The sequence below is a fragment of the Oncorhynchus keta genome, unplaced genomic scaffold (genome assembly GCF_023373465.1).
Source record: "Oncorhynchus keta strain PuntledgeMale-10-30-2019 unplaced genomic scaffold, Oket_V2 Un_contig_5943_pilon_pilon, whole genome shotgun sequence".
NCBI lineage: Eukaryota > Metazoa > Chordata > Actinopteri > Salmoniformes > Salmonidae > Oncorhynchus > Oncorhynchus keta.
Genome location: NW_026288602.1, coordinates 176872 through 194419, shown reverse-complemented (window position 1 = coordinate 194419; position 17548 = coordinate 176872). Strand labels below are relative to the sequence as shown.

The 17548-nt window shown below is 42.9% G+C and overlaps 1 protein-coding gene across 1 annotated transcript in view; it reads right to left on the bottom strand.

The window, feature by feature from the left end:
* Positions 1 to 1245: 1245 nt before the first annotated feature.
* The window catches only part of LOC127925628 (glutamate receptor ionotropic, NMDA 2A-like), a gene marked incomplete at its 3' end in the record, with an annotated part of 119878 nt that continues 103575 nt past the window's right edge, over positions 1246 to 17548 (bottom strand). Inside the window, 4 exon segments of the mRNA XM_052510650.1 lie at positions 1246 to 1420; positions 1504 to 1925; positions 1976 to 2089; positions 8499 to 8682. Of these exon segments, the coding sequence (XP_052366610.1) occupies positions 1246 to 1420; positions 1504 to 1925; positions 1976 to 2089; positions 8499 to 8682 (895 nt within the window).

Sequence of the window (17548 nt, the reverse complement as noted above, 5' to 3'; positions counted from 1 at the left end):
CTTCTATAATACTACAGCTATACTACAGTAACACCACAGTAATAATTATATAATACTTCTATAACACTACAGCTATACTACAGTAATACTTCTATAATACTAGAATTATACTACAGTAATACCACAGTAATAATTCTATAATACTTCTATAATACTACAACTATACTACAGTAACACCACAGTAATAATTATATAATGTTCTATAACACTCAGCCATACTACAGTAATACTTCTATAATACTAGAATTATACTACAGTAATACCACAGTAATAATTCTATAATACTTCTATAATACTACAACTATACTACAGTAACACCACAGTAATAATTATATAATACTTCTATAACTACAGCTATAGCACTGTACTACCACAGTAATAATTATATAATACTTCTCTAATACTACAGCTATACTACAGTAATACTTCTATAATACTAGAATTATAATACAGAAATACCACAGTAATAATTATATTACACTACAGTAATACTACAGTAATACTACAGTAATACTTACTGTTCTTGTCATTGCTGGAGGAGGCAGCTCTAATGTTGGTGTGTTTGTAGATTATGTACTTCTATAATACTATAGTTATACTACAGTACTACAGTTCTATTCTTTTATGTTCTATAATACTACAGCTTTACTACATTAATACTACAGTAACATTTCCATAATACTATAGTTATAATACAGTAATACTACAGTAATACTTACTGCTCTTGTCATTGAGGGAGGAGGCAGCTACAATACTATAGCTATACTACAGTAAAACTACATAAATACTTCTATACTACTACAGTAATACTACATGAATACTTACTGCTCTTGTCTTTGCCTGAGGAGGCAGCTCCAGTGCTGGTGTGTTGGTAGGTGATGTACTTCTATAATACTATAGCTATACTACAGTAAAACTACAGTAATACTTCTATACTACTACAGTAATACTACATGAATACTTACTGCTCTTGTCTTTGCCTGAGGAGGCAGCTCCAGTGCTGGTGTGTTAGTAGGTGCTGTACTTCTATAATACTATAGCTATACTACAGTAAAACTACAGTAATACTTCTATACTACTACAGTAATACTACATGAATACTTACTGCTCTTGTCTTTGCCTGAGGAGGCAGCTCCAGTGCTGGTGTGTTAGTAGGTGCTGTACTTCTATAATACTATAGCTATACTACAGTAAAACTACAGTAATACTTCTATACTACTACAGTAATACTACATGAATACTTACTGCTCTTGTCTTTGCCTGAGGAGGCAGCTCCAGTGCTGGTGTGTTTGTAGGTGCTGTACTTGTTGTCCTTCAGAGAATGGAGGTCAGCGTCGGCAGAGTGGCTGTGGTGCAGCAGACTGGCGCTCAGCTGCAGGACGGAAGCGTCCACGGTGTTGGAGTGCTCCAGTGAGAGTGTCTGAGGTCGGGGTGCGCGTGTGTGACGTCGGGCGGTTCCTGGAGGCTGTCTCTCTGGTAGAGCGGGGCGGAGTGTAGACTGGCCTGGTCTGAGTCTATGGAATAGATCTTCTCGTGACTCCTCCCGCTGCCGCCGCCTCCTCCTCCGACACCTCCCACCCCGCCCACCGGGCGTTTCTTCAGCCCGTCTTTTGGGGTTTGAACCCCCCATCCCCATCCTGGGCCCCCAGATCGAATTCCATGTAGGAGGGGGCCGGCTGGAACACTCGGAGATGTCGAATGAGGCGGGTCTTCAGGAAGGTAGCGCTGGCTCTTCATTGTTGCATGGCCCGGGACAGAGGCGGAGCCAGCGGATCCGGGGCGGGACCACCGGCGGGACCGGACAACGGGATTGGTCCTTGTTTCAGCGTCTCCACGCTCTTCTTCCATAGGGCGCGGGGTTTGGAGGCGGGGCCCCGGCCGGGCCGGGGGGTGGGGTTTGCCGTTGTCGGCGGTAACGCTGACCTCTACGTCGTTGAGGCTGAGGGGGGTGGGGTTTGGGTTTCCGGGTGCGGGCCTGGGGATGAGTTATTCAGCAGGTCTTTGTGCCGACCCAGGAAGCCCTGGAGAGTGGAAGTGTTGCTATAGAGACCACCCTGGCCTTTGGGAGACAGACTGACGACAGAGTTCCCTAGAGGAAAGACAGCACAACATCTATAATCTATAGAGACCTCCTGGAGACAGTATAACATCTATAATCTATAGAGACCTCCTGGAGACAGTATAACATCTATAATCTATAGAGACAGTATAACATCTATAATCTATAGAGACAGTTTAACATCTATAATCTATAGAGACAGTATAACATCTATAATCTATAGAGACCACCTGGAGACAGTATAACATCTATAATCTATAGAGACCTGGAGACAGTATAACATCTATAATCTATAGAGACCACCTGGAGACAGTATAACATCTATAATCTATAGAGACAGTATAACATCTATAATCTATAGAGACCACCTGGAGACAGTAATACTGATTTATTATCCCTCTACTGTGGGGTTCTGTTACACATTTATTATGTCTACATCTCTACTCTGTTACTCCATTTATTATGCTCTGTTAGGTTCTGTTACTACATTTATTATCTACTACATTTATTATGTCTACACCTCTACTGTGGGGTTCTGTTTACTACCTCTACTGTATATTATGTCTACATTTATTATGTCTACACCTCTACTGTGGGGTTCTGTTACTACATTTATTATGTCTACACCTCTACTGTGGGGTTCTGTTAATGTCTACACCTCTACTGTGGGGTTCTGTTACTACATTTATTATGTCTACACCTCTACTGTGGGGTTCTGTTACTACATTTATTATGTCTACACCTCTACTGTGGGGTTCTGTTACTACATTTATTATGTCTACACCTCTACTGTGGGGTTCTGTTACTACATTTATTATGTCTACACCTCTACTGTGGGGTTCTGTTACTACATTTTCTATTATACATTTATTATGTCTACACCTCTACTGTGGGGTTCTGTTACTACATTTATTATGTCTACACCTCTACTGTGGGGTTCTGTTTAATGTCTACACCTCTACTGTGGGGCTCTGTTACTACATTTATTATGTCTACGCCTCTACTGTGGGGTTCTGTTACTACATTTATTATGTCTACACCTCTACTGTGGGGTTCTGTTACTACATTTATTATGTCTACGCCTCTACTGTGGGGTTCTGTTACTACATTTATTATGTCTACACCTCTACTGTGGGGTTCTGTTACTACATTTATTATGTCTACACCTCTACTGTGGGGTTCTGTTACTACATTTATTATGTCTACACCTCTACTGTGGGGTTCTGTTACTACATTTATTATGTCTACACCTCTACTGTGGGGTTCTGTTACTAATTTATTATGTCTACCTCTACTGTGGGGTTCTGTTACTACATTTATTATGTCTACACCTCTACTGTGGGGTTCTGTTACTACATTTATTATGTCTACACCTCTACTGTGGGGTTCTGTTACTACATTTATTATGTCTACACCTCTACTGTGGGGTTCTGTTACTACATTATTATGTCTACACCTCTACTGTGGGGTTCTGTTACTACATTTATTATGTCTACACCTCTACTGTGGGGTTCTGTTACTACATTTATTATGTCTACACCTCTACTGTGGGGTTCTGTTACTACATTTATTATGTCTACACCTCTACTGTGGGGTTCTGTTACTACATTTATTATGTCTACACCTCTACTGTGGGGTTCTGTTACTACATTTATTATGTCTACACCTCTACTGTGGGGTTCTGTTACTACATTTATTATGTCTACACCTCTACTGTGGGGTTCTGTTACTACATTTATTATGTCTACACCTCTACTGTGGGGTTCTGTTACTACATTTATTATGTCTACACCTCTACTGTGGGGTTCTGTTACTACATTTATTATGTCTACACTCTACTGTGGGGTTCTGTTACTACATTTATTATGTCTACACCTCTACTGTGGGGTTCTCTGTTACTACATTTATTATGTCTACACCTCTACTGTGGGGTTCTGTACTACTGTTTATTATGTCTACACCTCTACTGTGGGGTTCTGTTACTACATTTATTATGTCTCCACCTCTACTGTGGGGTTCTGTTTAATGTCTACACCTCTACTGTGGGGTTCTGTTACTACATTTATTATGTCTACACCTCTGTTACTACATTTATTATGTCTACACCTCTACTGGGGGTTCTGTTACTACATTTATTATGTCTACACCTCTACTGTGGGGTTCTGTTACTACATTTATTATGTCTACACCTCTACTGTGGGGTTCTGTTACTACATTTATTATGTCTCCACCTCTACTGTGGGGTTCTGTTACTACATTTATTATGTCTACACCTCTACTGTGGGGTTCTGTTACTACATTTATTATGTCTACACCTCTACTGTGGGGTTCTGTTACTACATTTATTATGTCTACACCTCTACTGTGGGGTTCTGTTACTACATTTATTATGTCTACACCTCTACTGTGGGGCTCTGTTACTACATTTATTATGTCTACACCTCTACTGTGGGGTTCTGTTACTACATTTATTATGTCTACACCTCTACTGTGGGGTTCTGTTACTACATTTATTATGTCTACACCTCTACTGTGGGGTTCTGTTACTACATTTATTATGTCTACACCTCTACTGTGGGGTTCTGTTACTACATTTATTATGTCTACACCTCTACTGTGGGGTTCTGTTACTACATTTATTATGTCTACACCTCTACTGTGGGGTTCTGTTACTACATTTATTATGTCTACACCTCTACTGTGGGGTTCTGTTACTACATTTATTATGTCTACACCTCTACTGTGGGGCTCTGTTACTACATTTATTATGTCTACACCTCTACTGTGGGGCTCTGTTACTACATTTATTATGTCTACACCTCTACTGTGGGGTTCTGTTACTACATTTATTATGTCTACACCTCTACTGTGGGGTTCTGTTACTACATTTATTATGTCTACACCTCTACTGTGGGGTTCTGTTACTACATTTATTATGTCTACACCTCTACTGTGGGGTTCTGTTACTACATTTATTATGTCTACACCTCTACTGTGGGGTTCTGTTACTACATTTATTATGTGGGCTACTACCTCTACTTTATGTTTAATGTCTACACCTCTACTGTGGGGCTCTGTTACTACATTTATTATGTCTACACCTCTACTGTGGGGCTCTGTTACTACATTTATTATGTCTCCACCTCTACTGTGGGGTTCTGTTTACATTTATTACGTCTACACCTCTACTGTGGGGCTCTGTTACTACATTTATTATGTCTACACCTCTACTGTGGGGTTCTGTTACTACATTTATTATGTCTACACCTCTACTGTGGGGTTCTGTTACTACATTTATTATGTCTACACCTCTACTGTGGGGTTCTGTTACTACATTTATTACGTCTACACCTCTACTGTGGGGCTCTGTTACTACATTTATTATGTCTACATCTACTGTGGGGTTCTGTTACTACATTTATTATACTGTGTTCTGTTACTACATTTATTATGTCTACACCTCTACTGTGGGGTTCTGTTTACTACCTCTATTTCTGTATGTCTACACCCTCTACTGTGGGGTTCTGTTACTACATTTATTATGTCTACACTCTACTGTGGGGCTCTGTTACTACATTTATTATGTCTACACCTCTACTGTGGGGTTCTGTTACTACATTTATTATGTCTACACCTCTACTGTGGGGTTCTGTTACTACATTTATTATGTCTACACATCTACTGTGGGGCTCTGTTACTACATTTATTATGTCTACACCTCTACTGTGGGGTTCTGTTACTACATTTATTATGTCTACACCTCTACTGTGGGGTTCTGTTACTACATTTATTATGTCTACACCTCTACTGTGGGGCTCTGTTACTACATTTATTATGTCTACACCTCTACTGTGGGGCTCTGTTACTACACCTCTACTGTGGGGCTCTGTTACTACATTTATTATGTCTACACTTCTACTGTGGGGTTCTGTTTAATTTATTATGTCTACACCTCTACTGTGGGGTTCTGTTACTACATTTATTATGTCTGCACCTCTACTGTGGGGTTCTGTTACTACATTTATTATGTCTACACCTCTACTGTGGGGTTCTGTTACTACATTTATTATGTCTACACCTCTACTGTGGGGTTCTGTTACTACATTTATTATGTCTACACCTCTACTGTGGGGTTCTGTTACTACATTTATTATGTCTACACATCTACTGTGGGGTTCTGTTACTACATTTATTATGTCTACACCTCTACTGTGGGGTTCTGTTACTACATTTATTATGTCTACACCTCTACTGTGGGGTTCTGTTACTACATTTATTATGTCTACACCTCTACTGTGGGGTTCTGTTACTACATTTATGGTCTACACCTCTACTGTGGGGTTCTGTTACTACATTTATTATGTCTACACCTCTACTGTGTGGTTCTAACTACATTATTCTGTTTATGTCTCCACCTCTACTGTGGGGTTCTGTTACTACATTTATTATGTCTACACCTCTACTGTGGGGCTCTGTTACTACATTTATTATGTCTACACCTCTACTGTGGGGCTCTGTTACTAATTTATTACGTCTAACCTCTACTGTGGGGCTCTGTTACTACATTTATTATGTCTACTGTGGGGTTCTGTTTAATGTCTACACTCTACTGTGGGGTTCTGTTACTACATTTATTATGTCTACACCTCTACTGTGGGCTCTGTTACTACATTTATTATGTCTACACCTCTACTGTGGGGCTCTGTTACTACATTTATTATGTCTACACCTCTACTGTGGGGCTCTGTTACTACATTTATTATGTCTACACATCTACTGTGGGGTTCTACATTTAATGTCTACACCTCTACTGTGGGGTTCTGTTACTACATTTATTATGTCTACACCTCTACTGTGGGGTTCTGTTACTACATTTATTATGTCTACACTCTACTGTGGGGTTCTGTTTAATGTCTACACCTCTACTGTGGGGTTCTGTTTAATGTCTCCACCTCTACTGTGGGGTTCTATTACTACATTTATTATGTCTACACCTCTACTGTGGGGCTCTGTTACTACATTTATTATGTATACACCTCTACTGTGGGGTTCTGTTACTACATTTATTATGTCTACACCTCTACTGTGGGGCTCTGTTACTGCATTGATGATGGTGGGGTTCTTTTCCTACATTTATGATGTCGTAGGGTTCTTTTACTACATTTATGATGTTGTGGGGTTCTTTTACTACATTTATGATGTTGTGGGGTTCTTTCACTACATTTATGATGTTGTGGGGTTCTTTACTACATTTATGATGTCGTGGGGTTCTTTTACTACATTTATGATGTCGTGGGGTTCTTTTACTACATTTATGATGTTGTGGGGTTCTTTTCTACATTTATGATGTCGTGGGGTTCTTTTACTACATTTATGATGTCGTGGGGTTCTGTTACTACATTTATGATGTCGCTACATTTACGATGTGGGGGTTCTGTTACTACATTTACGATGTCGTGGGGCTCTTTTTACTACATTTATGATGTCTTGGGGTTCTGTTACTACATTTATGATGTCGTGGGGTTCTGTTACTACATTTATGATGTCGTGGGGTTCTTTTCCTACATTTATGATGTCGTGGGGTTCTTTTACTACATTTATGATGTCGTGATTTTACTACATTTATGATGTCGTGGGGTTCTGTTACTACATTTATGATGTCGTGGGGTTCTGTTACTACATTTATGATGTCGTGGGGTTCTGTTACTACATTTATGATGTCGTGGGGTTCTTTTCCTACATTTATGATGTCGTGGGGTTCTGTTACTACATTTATTATTATGTCTAACTTTAATGGATACTTTGAAATGATATTAATCGTTATCTAATCATTAATTTAACAAATACCAAAAAATCAATATTTTTAAAAAAAAATTGTCTTAAAATATTATTGTTAGAGATGACTAATGTTACTGTCCCCTCTACAACAACAAAGAAAAATACTTAAAGATGTTGGGAGTTTCAATATGGCCGACTTGTACTCTTCAAAGCATCTCATAGCATCAGCAGTTCCAGATGTATATACATCATTTGCATTGGGAGTTTCAATATGGCCGACTTGTACTTTTCAAAGCATCTCATCGCATCAGCAGTTCCAGATGTATATACATCATTGGGTACGACAGTTGAAATAAGCTGATGAGGCATTTTTAAGTTACATTCTTGAAGAATCAAAGGATATATAATCATGAATTTAATTTAAAAGTTGCAAAAATGTAAGTAGCACATTTTCCCTTTAAATACCTGATAAAATTCCCCAACATTTTTCCTGAAGTCCCGGTTGGAATATTCCCTCTTCCCACCCTGACAACAGGAATATTCCCTGGAATTTGAAAACCTCCAACCAGGTATTTTTTGGAAAGGTTCCTGTAATTCTATAATTTTTGTTGCTGGGATAGAGATGTGAGGTCAGGGGTTAGAGGTCAGGGGTTTATCATACCTTTCATCATGTTGATGATACCGGGCTGCAGCAAGGCCGGGGAGCGTTTAGGAGATGAAGAAGATAGGGTGATCTTCTTAGCTGACTTCAGAAGGTGTAACATGTTGGCCTGAGGAGAGAAGTCCAACTCTGGAGGCTTCTTCTTTAACTCTATATGGACCCCATGGACACAAGACCAGATACCCTGGAGAGGAGCAGGAGGAGGAGGAGGAGGAGGAGGAGGAGGAGTAGGAGGAGGAAGAGGAAGAAGAGAGAGGAGGAGGGGGAGGGGGAGAGGAGGAGATGAGGAGGAGGGGGGAGGAGGGGAGAGGGGGGGAGGAAAGGGGAGGAAGGGAGGAGGAGGAGGAGGGAGGGAGGAGGAGGGAGGAGGAGGAGGAGGAGGAGGGAGGAGGAGGAGGGGGAGGGAGGAGGAGGAGGAGGGGAGGGGAGGAGGGAGGAGGAGATGAGGAGGAGGGGGAGGAAAGGGGAGAGGAGGGGAGGAAGGGAGGGAGGAGGAGGAGGAGGAGGAGGAGGAGGAGATGGGGAGAGGAGGAGGAGGAGGAGGGAGGAGGGAGGAGGAGGGGAGGAGGAGGGAGGAAAGGAGAGAGGGAGGGAGGAGGAGATGAGGAGGGGGTGATGATGATGGTGATGGAGGGGTGGGAGGAAGGGAGGAAAAAAGGGAACAGAAAGAGAGAGGAAGAAGATTAGTGTGAGGCAGCACACACACACACACACACACACAGACAGGCAACAGACACACACACACACACACACAGAAAAGAGAGAGAGAGAGAGAGAGAGAGAGAGAGAGAGAGAGAGAGAGAGAGAGAGAGAGAGAGAGTAACCCTCGGTAGTAGCACTACTCCTCTTAACTACTCCTCTTAACTCCTCACTAATCCTCTTAACTCCTCCACACTCCTCTCCTCTCTGCTCAGCGCAGCACAGGGAATAAATAAATGGGAGTCAAGATGAGGGACATGACTGATAAATGAACTGGAGTCAAGACGAGGGACATGACTGATAAATGAACTGGAGTCAACACCAGGGACATGACTGATAAATGAACTGGAGTCAACACGAGGGACATGACTGATAAATAAACTGGAGTCAACATGAGGGACATGACTGATAAACTGGAGTCAACACCAGGGACATGACTGATACATAAACTGGAGTCAACACGGGGACATGACTGATAAATGAACTGGAGTCAACACGAGGGACATGACTGATACATAAACTGGAGTTCAACACGAGGGACATGACTGATAAATGAACTGGAGTCAACACCAGGGACATGACTGATACATGGGAGTCACACGAGGGACTGATAAAACTGGAGTCAACTGGAGATAAACTGGACATGAGGGACATGACTGATGGGAGTCAACACGACTGATAATTAACTGGAGTCAACACAAGGGACATGACTGATAAATGAACTGGAGTCAACACGAGGGACATGACTGATAAATGAACTGGAGTCAACACGAGGGACATGACTGATAAATGAATGACTGATAAACTGGAGTCAACACCAGGGACATGACTGATAAATGAACTGGAGTCAACACGAGGGACATGACTGATAAATAAACTGGAGTCAACACCAGGGACATGACTGATACATAAACTGGAGTCAACACGAGGACATGACTGATAAATGAACTGGAGTCAACACTAGGGACATGACTGATAAATGAACTGGAGTCAACACCAGGGACATGACTGATAAATGGGAGTCAAACTGGACATGACTGATACATAAACTGGAGTCAACACGGGGACATGACTGATACATAAACTGGAGTCAACACGAGGGACATGACTGATAAACTGGTATCAACACGAGGGACATGACTGATAAATGAACTGGAGTCAACACGAGGGACATGACTGATACATAAACTGGAGTCAACACGAGGGACATGACTGATACATAAACTGGAGTCAACACGAGGGACATGACTGATAAACTGGTATCAACACGAGGGACATGACTGATAAATGAACTGGAGTCAACACGAGGGACATGACTGATAATAAACTGGAGTCAACACGAGGGACATGACTGATAAATGAACTGGAGTCAACACGAGGGACATGACTGATAAATGAACTGGAGTCAACACCAGGGACATGACTGATACATAAACTGGAGTCAACACGAGGGACATGACTGATACATAAACTAGAGTCAACACGAGGGACATGACTGATAAACTGGAGTCAACACGAGGGACATGACTGATAAATGAACTGGAGTCAACACGAGGGACATGACTGATAAACTGGAGTCAACACATGACTGATAAATAAACTGGGAGGGACATGACTGATACATAAACTGGAGTCAACACCAGGGACATGACTGATAAATGAACTAAACTGGAGTCAACAACACCAGGGACATGACTGATAAATGAACTAGAGTCAACACGGGGACATGACTGATAAATGAACTGGAGTCAACACGAGGGACATGACTGATAAATGAACTGGAGTCAACACCAGGGACATGACTGATACATAAACTGGAGTCAACATGAGGGACATGACTGATAAATGAACTGGAGTCAACACGAGGGACATGACTGATAAATGAACTGGAGTCAACACGAGGGACATGACTGATAAACTGGAGTCAACACGAGGGACATGACTGATAAATAAACTGGAGTCAACACCAGGGACATGACTGATAAATGAACTGGAGTCAACACGAGGGACATGACTGATAAACTGGAGTCAACACGAGGGACATGACTGATAAATAAACTGGAGTCAACACGAGGGACATGACTGATAAATAAACTGGAGTCAACACCAGGGACATGACTGATAAATGAACTGGAGTCAACACCAGGGACATGACTGATACATAAACTGGAGTCAACATGAGGGACATGACTGATAAACTGGAGTCAACACGAGGGACATGACTGATAAATGAACTGGAGTCAACACCAGGGACATGACTGATAAATGAACTGGAGTCAACACGAGGGACATGACTGATAAATGAACTGGAGTCAACACCAGGGACATGACTGATAAATAAACTGGAGTCAACACGAGGGACATGACTGATACATAAACTGGAGTCAACACCAGGGACATGACTGATACATAAACTGGAGTCAACACCAGGGACATGACTGATAAATGAACTGGAGTCAACACGAGGGACATGGCTGATATATTAACTGGAGTCAACACGAGGGACATGAATGATAAACTGGAGTCAACACGAGGGACATGACTGATACATAAACTGGAGTCAACACGAGGGACATGACTGATAAATGAACTGGAGTCAACACGAGGGACATGACTGATAAATGAACTGGATTCAACACGAGGGACATGACTGATAAATAAACTGGAGTCAACACCAGGGACATGACTGATAAATGAACTGGAGTCAACATGAGGACATGACTGATACATAAACTGGAGTCAACACGAGGGACATGACTGATAAATGAACTGGAGTCAACACCAGGGACATGACTGATACATAAACTGGTATCAACACGAGGGACATGACTGATACATAAACTGGAGTCAACACGAGGGACATGACTGATACATAAACTGGAGTCAACACGAGGGACATGACTGATACATGAACTAGAGTCAACACGAGGGACATGACTGATAGATAAACTGGAGTCAACACGAGGGACATGACTGATACATAAACTGGAGTCAACACGAGGGACATGACTGATAAATGAACTGGAGTCAACACGAGGGACATGACTGATAAATAAACTGGAGTCAACACGAGGGACATGACTGATAAATGAACTGGAGTTAACACGAGGGACATGACTGATAAATGAACTGGAGTCAACACGAGGGACATGACTGATAAATAAACTGGAGTCAACACGAGGGACATGACTGATAAATAAACTAGAGTCAACACGAGGGACATGACTGATAAATGAACTGGAGTTAACACGAGGGACATGACTGATAAATGAACTGGAGTCAACACGAGGGACATGACTGATAAATGAACTGGAGTCAACACGAGGGACATGACTGATAAATGAACTGGAGTCAACAAGAGGGACATGACTGATACATAAACTGGAGTCAACATGAGGGACATGACTGATAAATGAACTGGAGTCAACACCAGGGACATGACTGATAAATAAACTGGAGTCAACACGAGGGACATGACTGATAAATGAACTGGAGTCAACACGAGGGACATGACTGATAAACTGGAGTCAACACGAGGGACATGACTGATAAATGAACTGGAGTCAACACCAGGGACATGACTGATAAATGAACTGGAGTCAACACGAGGGACATGACTGATAAACTGGAGTCAACACGAGGGACATGACTGATAAATGAACTGGAGTCAACACGAGGGACATGACTGATAAATAAACTGGAGTCAACACGAGGGACATGACTGATACATAAACTGGAGTCAACACGAGGGACATGACTGATAAATAAACTGGAGTCAACACGAGGGACATGACTGATAAATAAACTGGAGTCAACACGAGGGACATGACTGATAAATAAACTGGAGTCAACACGAGGGACATGACTGATAAATTAACTGGAGTCAACACGAGGGACATGACTGATAAATGAACTGGAGTCAACACGAGGGACATGACTGATAAATAAACTGGAGTCAACACGAGGGACATGACTGATAAATAAACTGGAGTCAACACGAGGGACATGACTGATACATAAACTGGAGTCAACACCAGGGACATGACTGATAAATTAACTGGAGTCAACACCAGGGACATGACTGATAAATGAACTGGAGTCAACACCAGGGACATGACTGATAAATGAACTGGAGTCAACACGAGGGACATGACTGATAAATGAACTGGAGTCAACACGAGGGACATGACTGATAAATAAACTGGAGTCAACATGAGGGACATGACTGATAAATGAACTGGAGTCAACACGAGGGACATGACTGATAAATAAACTGGAGTCAACACGAGGGACATGACTGATAAATGAACTGGAGTCAACACCAGGGACATGACTGATAAATGAACTGGAGTCAACACCAGGGACATGACTGATAAATGAACTGGAGTCAACACCAGGGACATGACTGATAAATGAACTGGAGTCAACACCAGGGACATGACTGATAAATGAACTGGAGTCAACACGAGGGACATGACTGATAAATGAACTGGAGTCAACACCAGGGACATGACTGATAAATGAACTGGAGTCAACACGAGGGACATGACTGATACATAAACTGGAGTCAACACGAGGGACATGACTGATAAATAAACTGGAGTCAACACGAGGGACATGACTGATAAATGAACTGGAGTCAACACGAGGGACATGACTGATACATAAACTGGAGTCAACACGAGGGACATGACTGATAAATGAACTGGAGTCAACACGAGGGACATGACTGATACATAAACTGGAGTCAACACGAGGGACATGACTGATAAATGAACTGGAGTCAACACGAGGGACATGACTGATACATAAACTGGAGTCAACACGAGGGACATGACTGATAAATGAACTGGAGTCAACACGAGGGACATGACTGATAAATGAACTGGAGTCAACACGAGGGACATGACTGATAAATGAACTGGAGTCAACACGAGGGACATGACTGATACATGGGAGTCAACACGAGGGACATGACTGATAAACTGGTATCAACACGAGGGACATGACTGATAAATTAACTGGAGTCAACACGAGGGACATGACTGATACATGGGAGTCAACTGACTGATAAACTGGTATCAACACGAGGGACATGACTGATAAATTAACTGGAGTCAACACGAGGGACATGACTGATAAATGAACTGGAGTCAACACGAGGGACATGACTGATACATAAACTGGTAGTCAACACGAGGGACATGACTGATACATGGGAAACTGACTGATAAACTGGTATCAACACGAGGGACATGACTGATACATGAACTGGAGTCAACATGAGGGACATGACTGATAAATGAACTGGAGTCAACACGAGGGACATGACTGATACATAAACTGGTATCAACACGAGGGACATGACTGATACATAAACTGGTATCAACACGAGGGACATGACTGATAAATGAACTGGAGTCAACACGAGGGACATGACTGATAAATGAACTGGAGTCAACACGAGGGACATGACTGATAAATGAACTGGAGTCAACACGAGGGACATGACTGATACATAAACTGGAGTCAACACGAGGGACATGACTGATACATGAACTGGTATCAACACGAGGGACATGACTGATACATAAACTGGTATCAACACGAGGGACATGACTGATACATAAACTGGTATCAACACGAGGGACATGACTGATACATAAACTGGTATCAACACGAGGGACATGACTGATAAATTAACTAGAGTCAACACGAGGGACATGACTGATACATAAACTGGAGTCAACACGAGGGACATGACTGATACATAAACTGGAGTCAACATGAGGGTCATGACTGATAAATTAACTAGAGTCAACACGAGGGACATGACTGATACATAAACTGGAGTCAACACGAGGGACATGACTGATACATAAACTGGTATCAACACGAGGGACATGACTGATAAATGAACTGGAGTCAACACGAGGGACATGACTGATAAATGAACTGGAGTCAACACGAGGGACATGACTGATAAATGAACTGGATTCAACACGAGGGACATGACTGATAAATAAACTGGAGTCAACACGAGGGACATGACTGATAAATGAACTGGATTCAACACGAGGGACATGACTGATAAATAAACTGGATTCAACACCAGGGACATGACTGATACATAAACTGGAGTCAACACGAGGGACATGACTGATAAATGAACTGGATTCAACACGAGGGACATGACTGATAAATGAACTGGATTCAACACGAGGGACATGACTGATAAATAAACTGGAGTCAACACGAGGGACATGACTGATAAATGAACTGGATTCAACACGAGGGACATGACTGATAAATGAACTGGATTCAACACGAGGGACATGACTGATAAATAAACTGGAGTCAACACGAGGGACATGACTGATAAATGAACTGGATTCAACACGAGGGACATGACTGATAAATAAACTGGATTCAACACCAGGGACATGACTGATACATAAACTGGAGTCAACACGAGGGACATGACTGATATATTAACTGGAGTCAACACGAGGGACATGACTGATACATAAACTGGAGTCAACACGAGGGACATGACTGATAAATAAACTGGAGTCAACACGAGGGACATGACTGATAAATAAACTGGAGTCAACACGAGGGACATGACTGATACATAAACTGGAGTCAACACGAGGGACATGACTGATACATAAACTGGAGTCAACACGAGGGACATGACTGATACATAAACTGGAGTCAACACGAGGGACATGACTGATACATAAACTGGAGTCAACACGAGGGACATGACTGATAAATTAACTGGAGTCAACACGAGGGACATGACTGATACATAAACTGGAGTCAACACGAGGGACATGACTGATAAATGAACTGGAGTCAACACGAGGGACATGACTGATAAATGAACTAGAGTCAACACGAGGGACATGACTGATAAATTAACTGGAGTCAACACGAGGGACATGACTGATAAATAAACTGGAGTCAACAGGGTGTCAGGGTAGGAGAGGTGTGTCAGGGAAGGAGGACGGGGTGTCAGGGTAGGAGAGGGGTGTCAGGGTAGGATGAGGGGGTGTCAGGGTAGGAGGAGGGGGTTTCAGGGTAGGAGGAGAGGTATCAGGGTAGGAAGAGGTTAGTCAGGGTAGGAGGAGGGGTGTCAGCGTAGGAGAAGGGGTGTCAGGGTGGGAGGAGATGTTGTCAGGGTGGGAAGAGGGGTGTCAGAGCAGAGTGTGTGCCAGAGACTGGCCCTAACCCAGGCTAAGAGACAGTAGAAACAGACAGGTCCTAACCCAGGCTGAGAGACAGTAGAAAGAGACCGGCCCTAACCCAGGCTGAGAGACAATAGAAACAGACTGGCCCTAACCCAGGCTGAGAGACAGTAGAAAGAGACCGGCCCTAACCCAGGCTGAGAGACAATAGAAACAGACTGGCCCTAACCCAGGCTAAGAGACAGTAGAAACAGACTGGCCCTAACCCAGGCTAAGAGACAGTAGAAACAGACAGGTCCTAACCCAGGCTAAGAGACAGTAGAAAGAGACTGGCCCTAAACCAGGGTATGAGACAGTGGAAGAGACTGGCCTTAACCCAGGCTGAGAGACAGTAGAAAGAGACCGGCCCTAACCCAGGCTGAGACAGTAGAAAGAGACTGGCCCTAACCCAGGGTAAGAGACAGTAGAAAGAGACTGGCCCTAACCCAGGCTGAGAGACAGTAGAAAGAGACTGGCCGTAACCCAGGCTAAGAGACAGTAGAACAAGACTGGCCCTAACCCAGGCAGAGACAGGAGAAACAGACTGGCCCTAACCCAGGCAGAGACAGGAGAAACAGACTGGCCCTAACCCAGGCTAAGAGACAGTAGAACAAGACTGGCCCTAAGCCAGACTGAGACTGTAGAAACAGACTGGCCCTAACCCAGGCTAAGAGACAGTAGAAAGAGACTGGCCCTAACCCAGGCTGAGAGACAGGAGAAACAGACTGGCCCTAACCCAGGCTGAGAGACAGTAGAAACAGACTGGCCCTAACCCAGGCTGAGACAATAGAAACAGACTGGCCCTAATCCAGGCTAAGACAATAGAAACAGACTGGCCCTAACCCAGGCTAAGACAATAGAAACAGACTGGCCCTAACCCAGGCAGAGACAGGAGAAACAGACTGGCCCTAACCCAGGCTGAGACAGTAGAAAGAGACTGGCCCTAACCCAGGCTAGGAGACAGTAGAAAGAGACTGGCCCTAACCCAGGCTAGGAGACAGTAGAAACAGACTGGCCCTAACCCAGGCTAAGACAATAGAAACAGACTGGCCCTAACCCAGGCTGAGACAGTAGAAAGAGACTGGCCCTAACCCAGGCAGAGACAGTAGAAAGAGACTG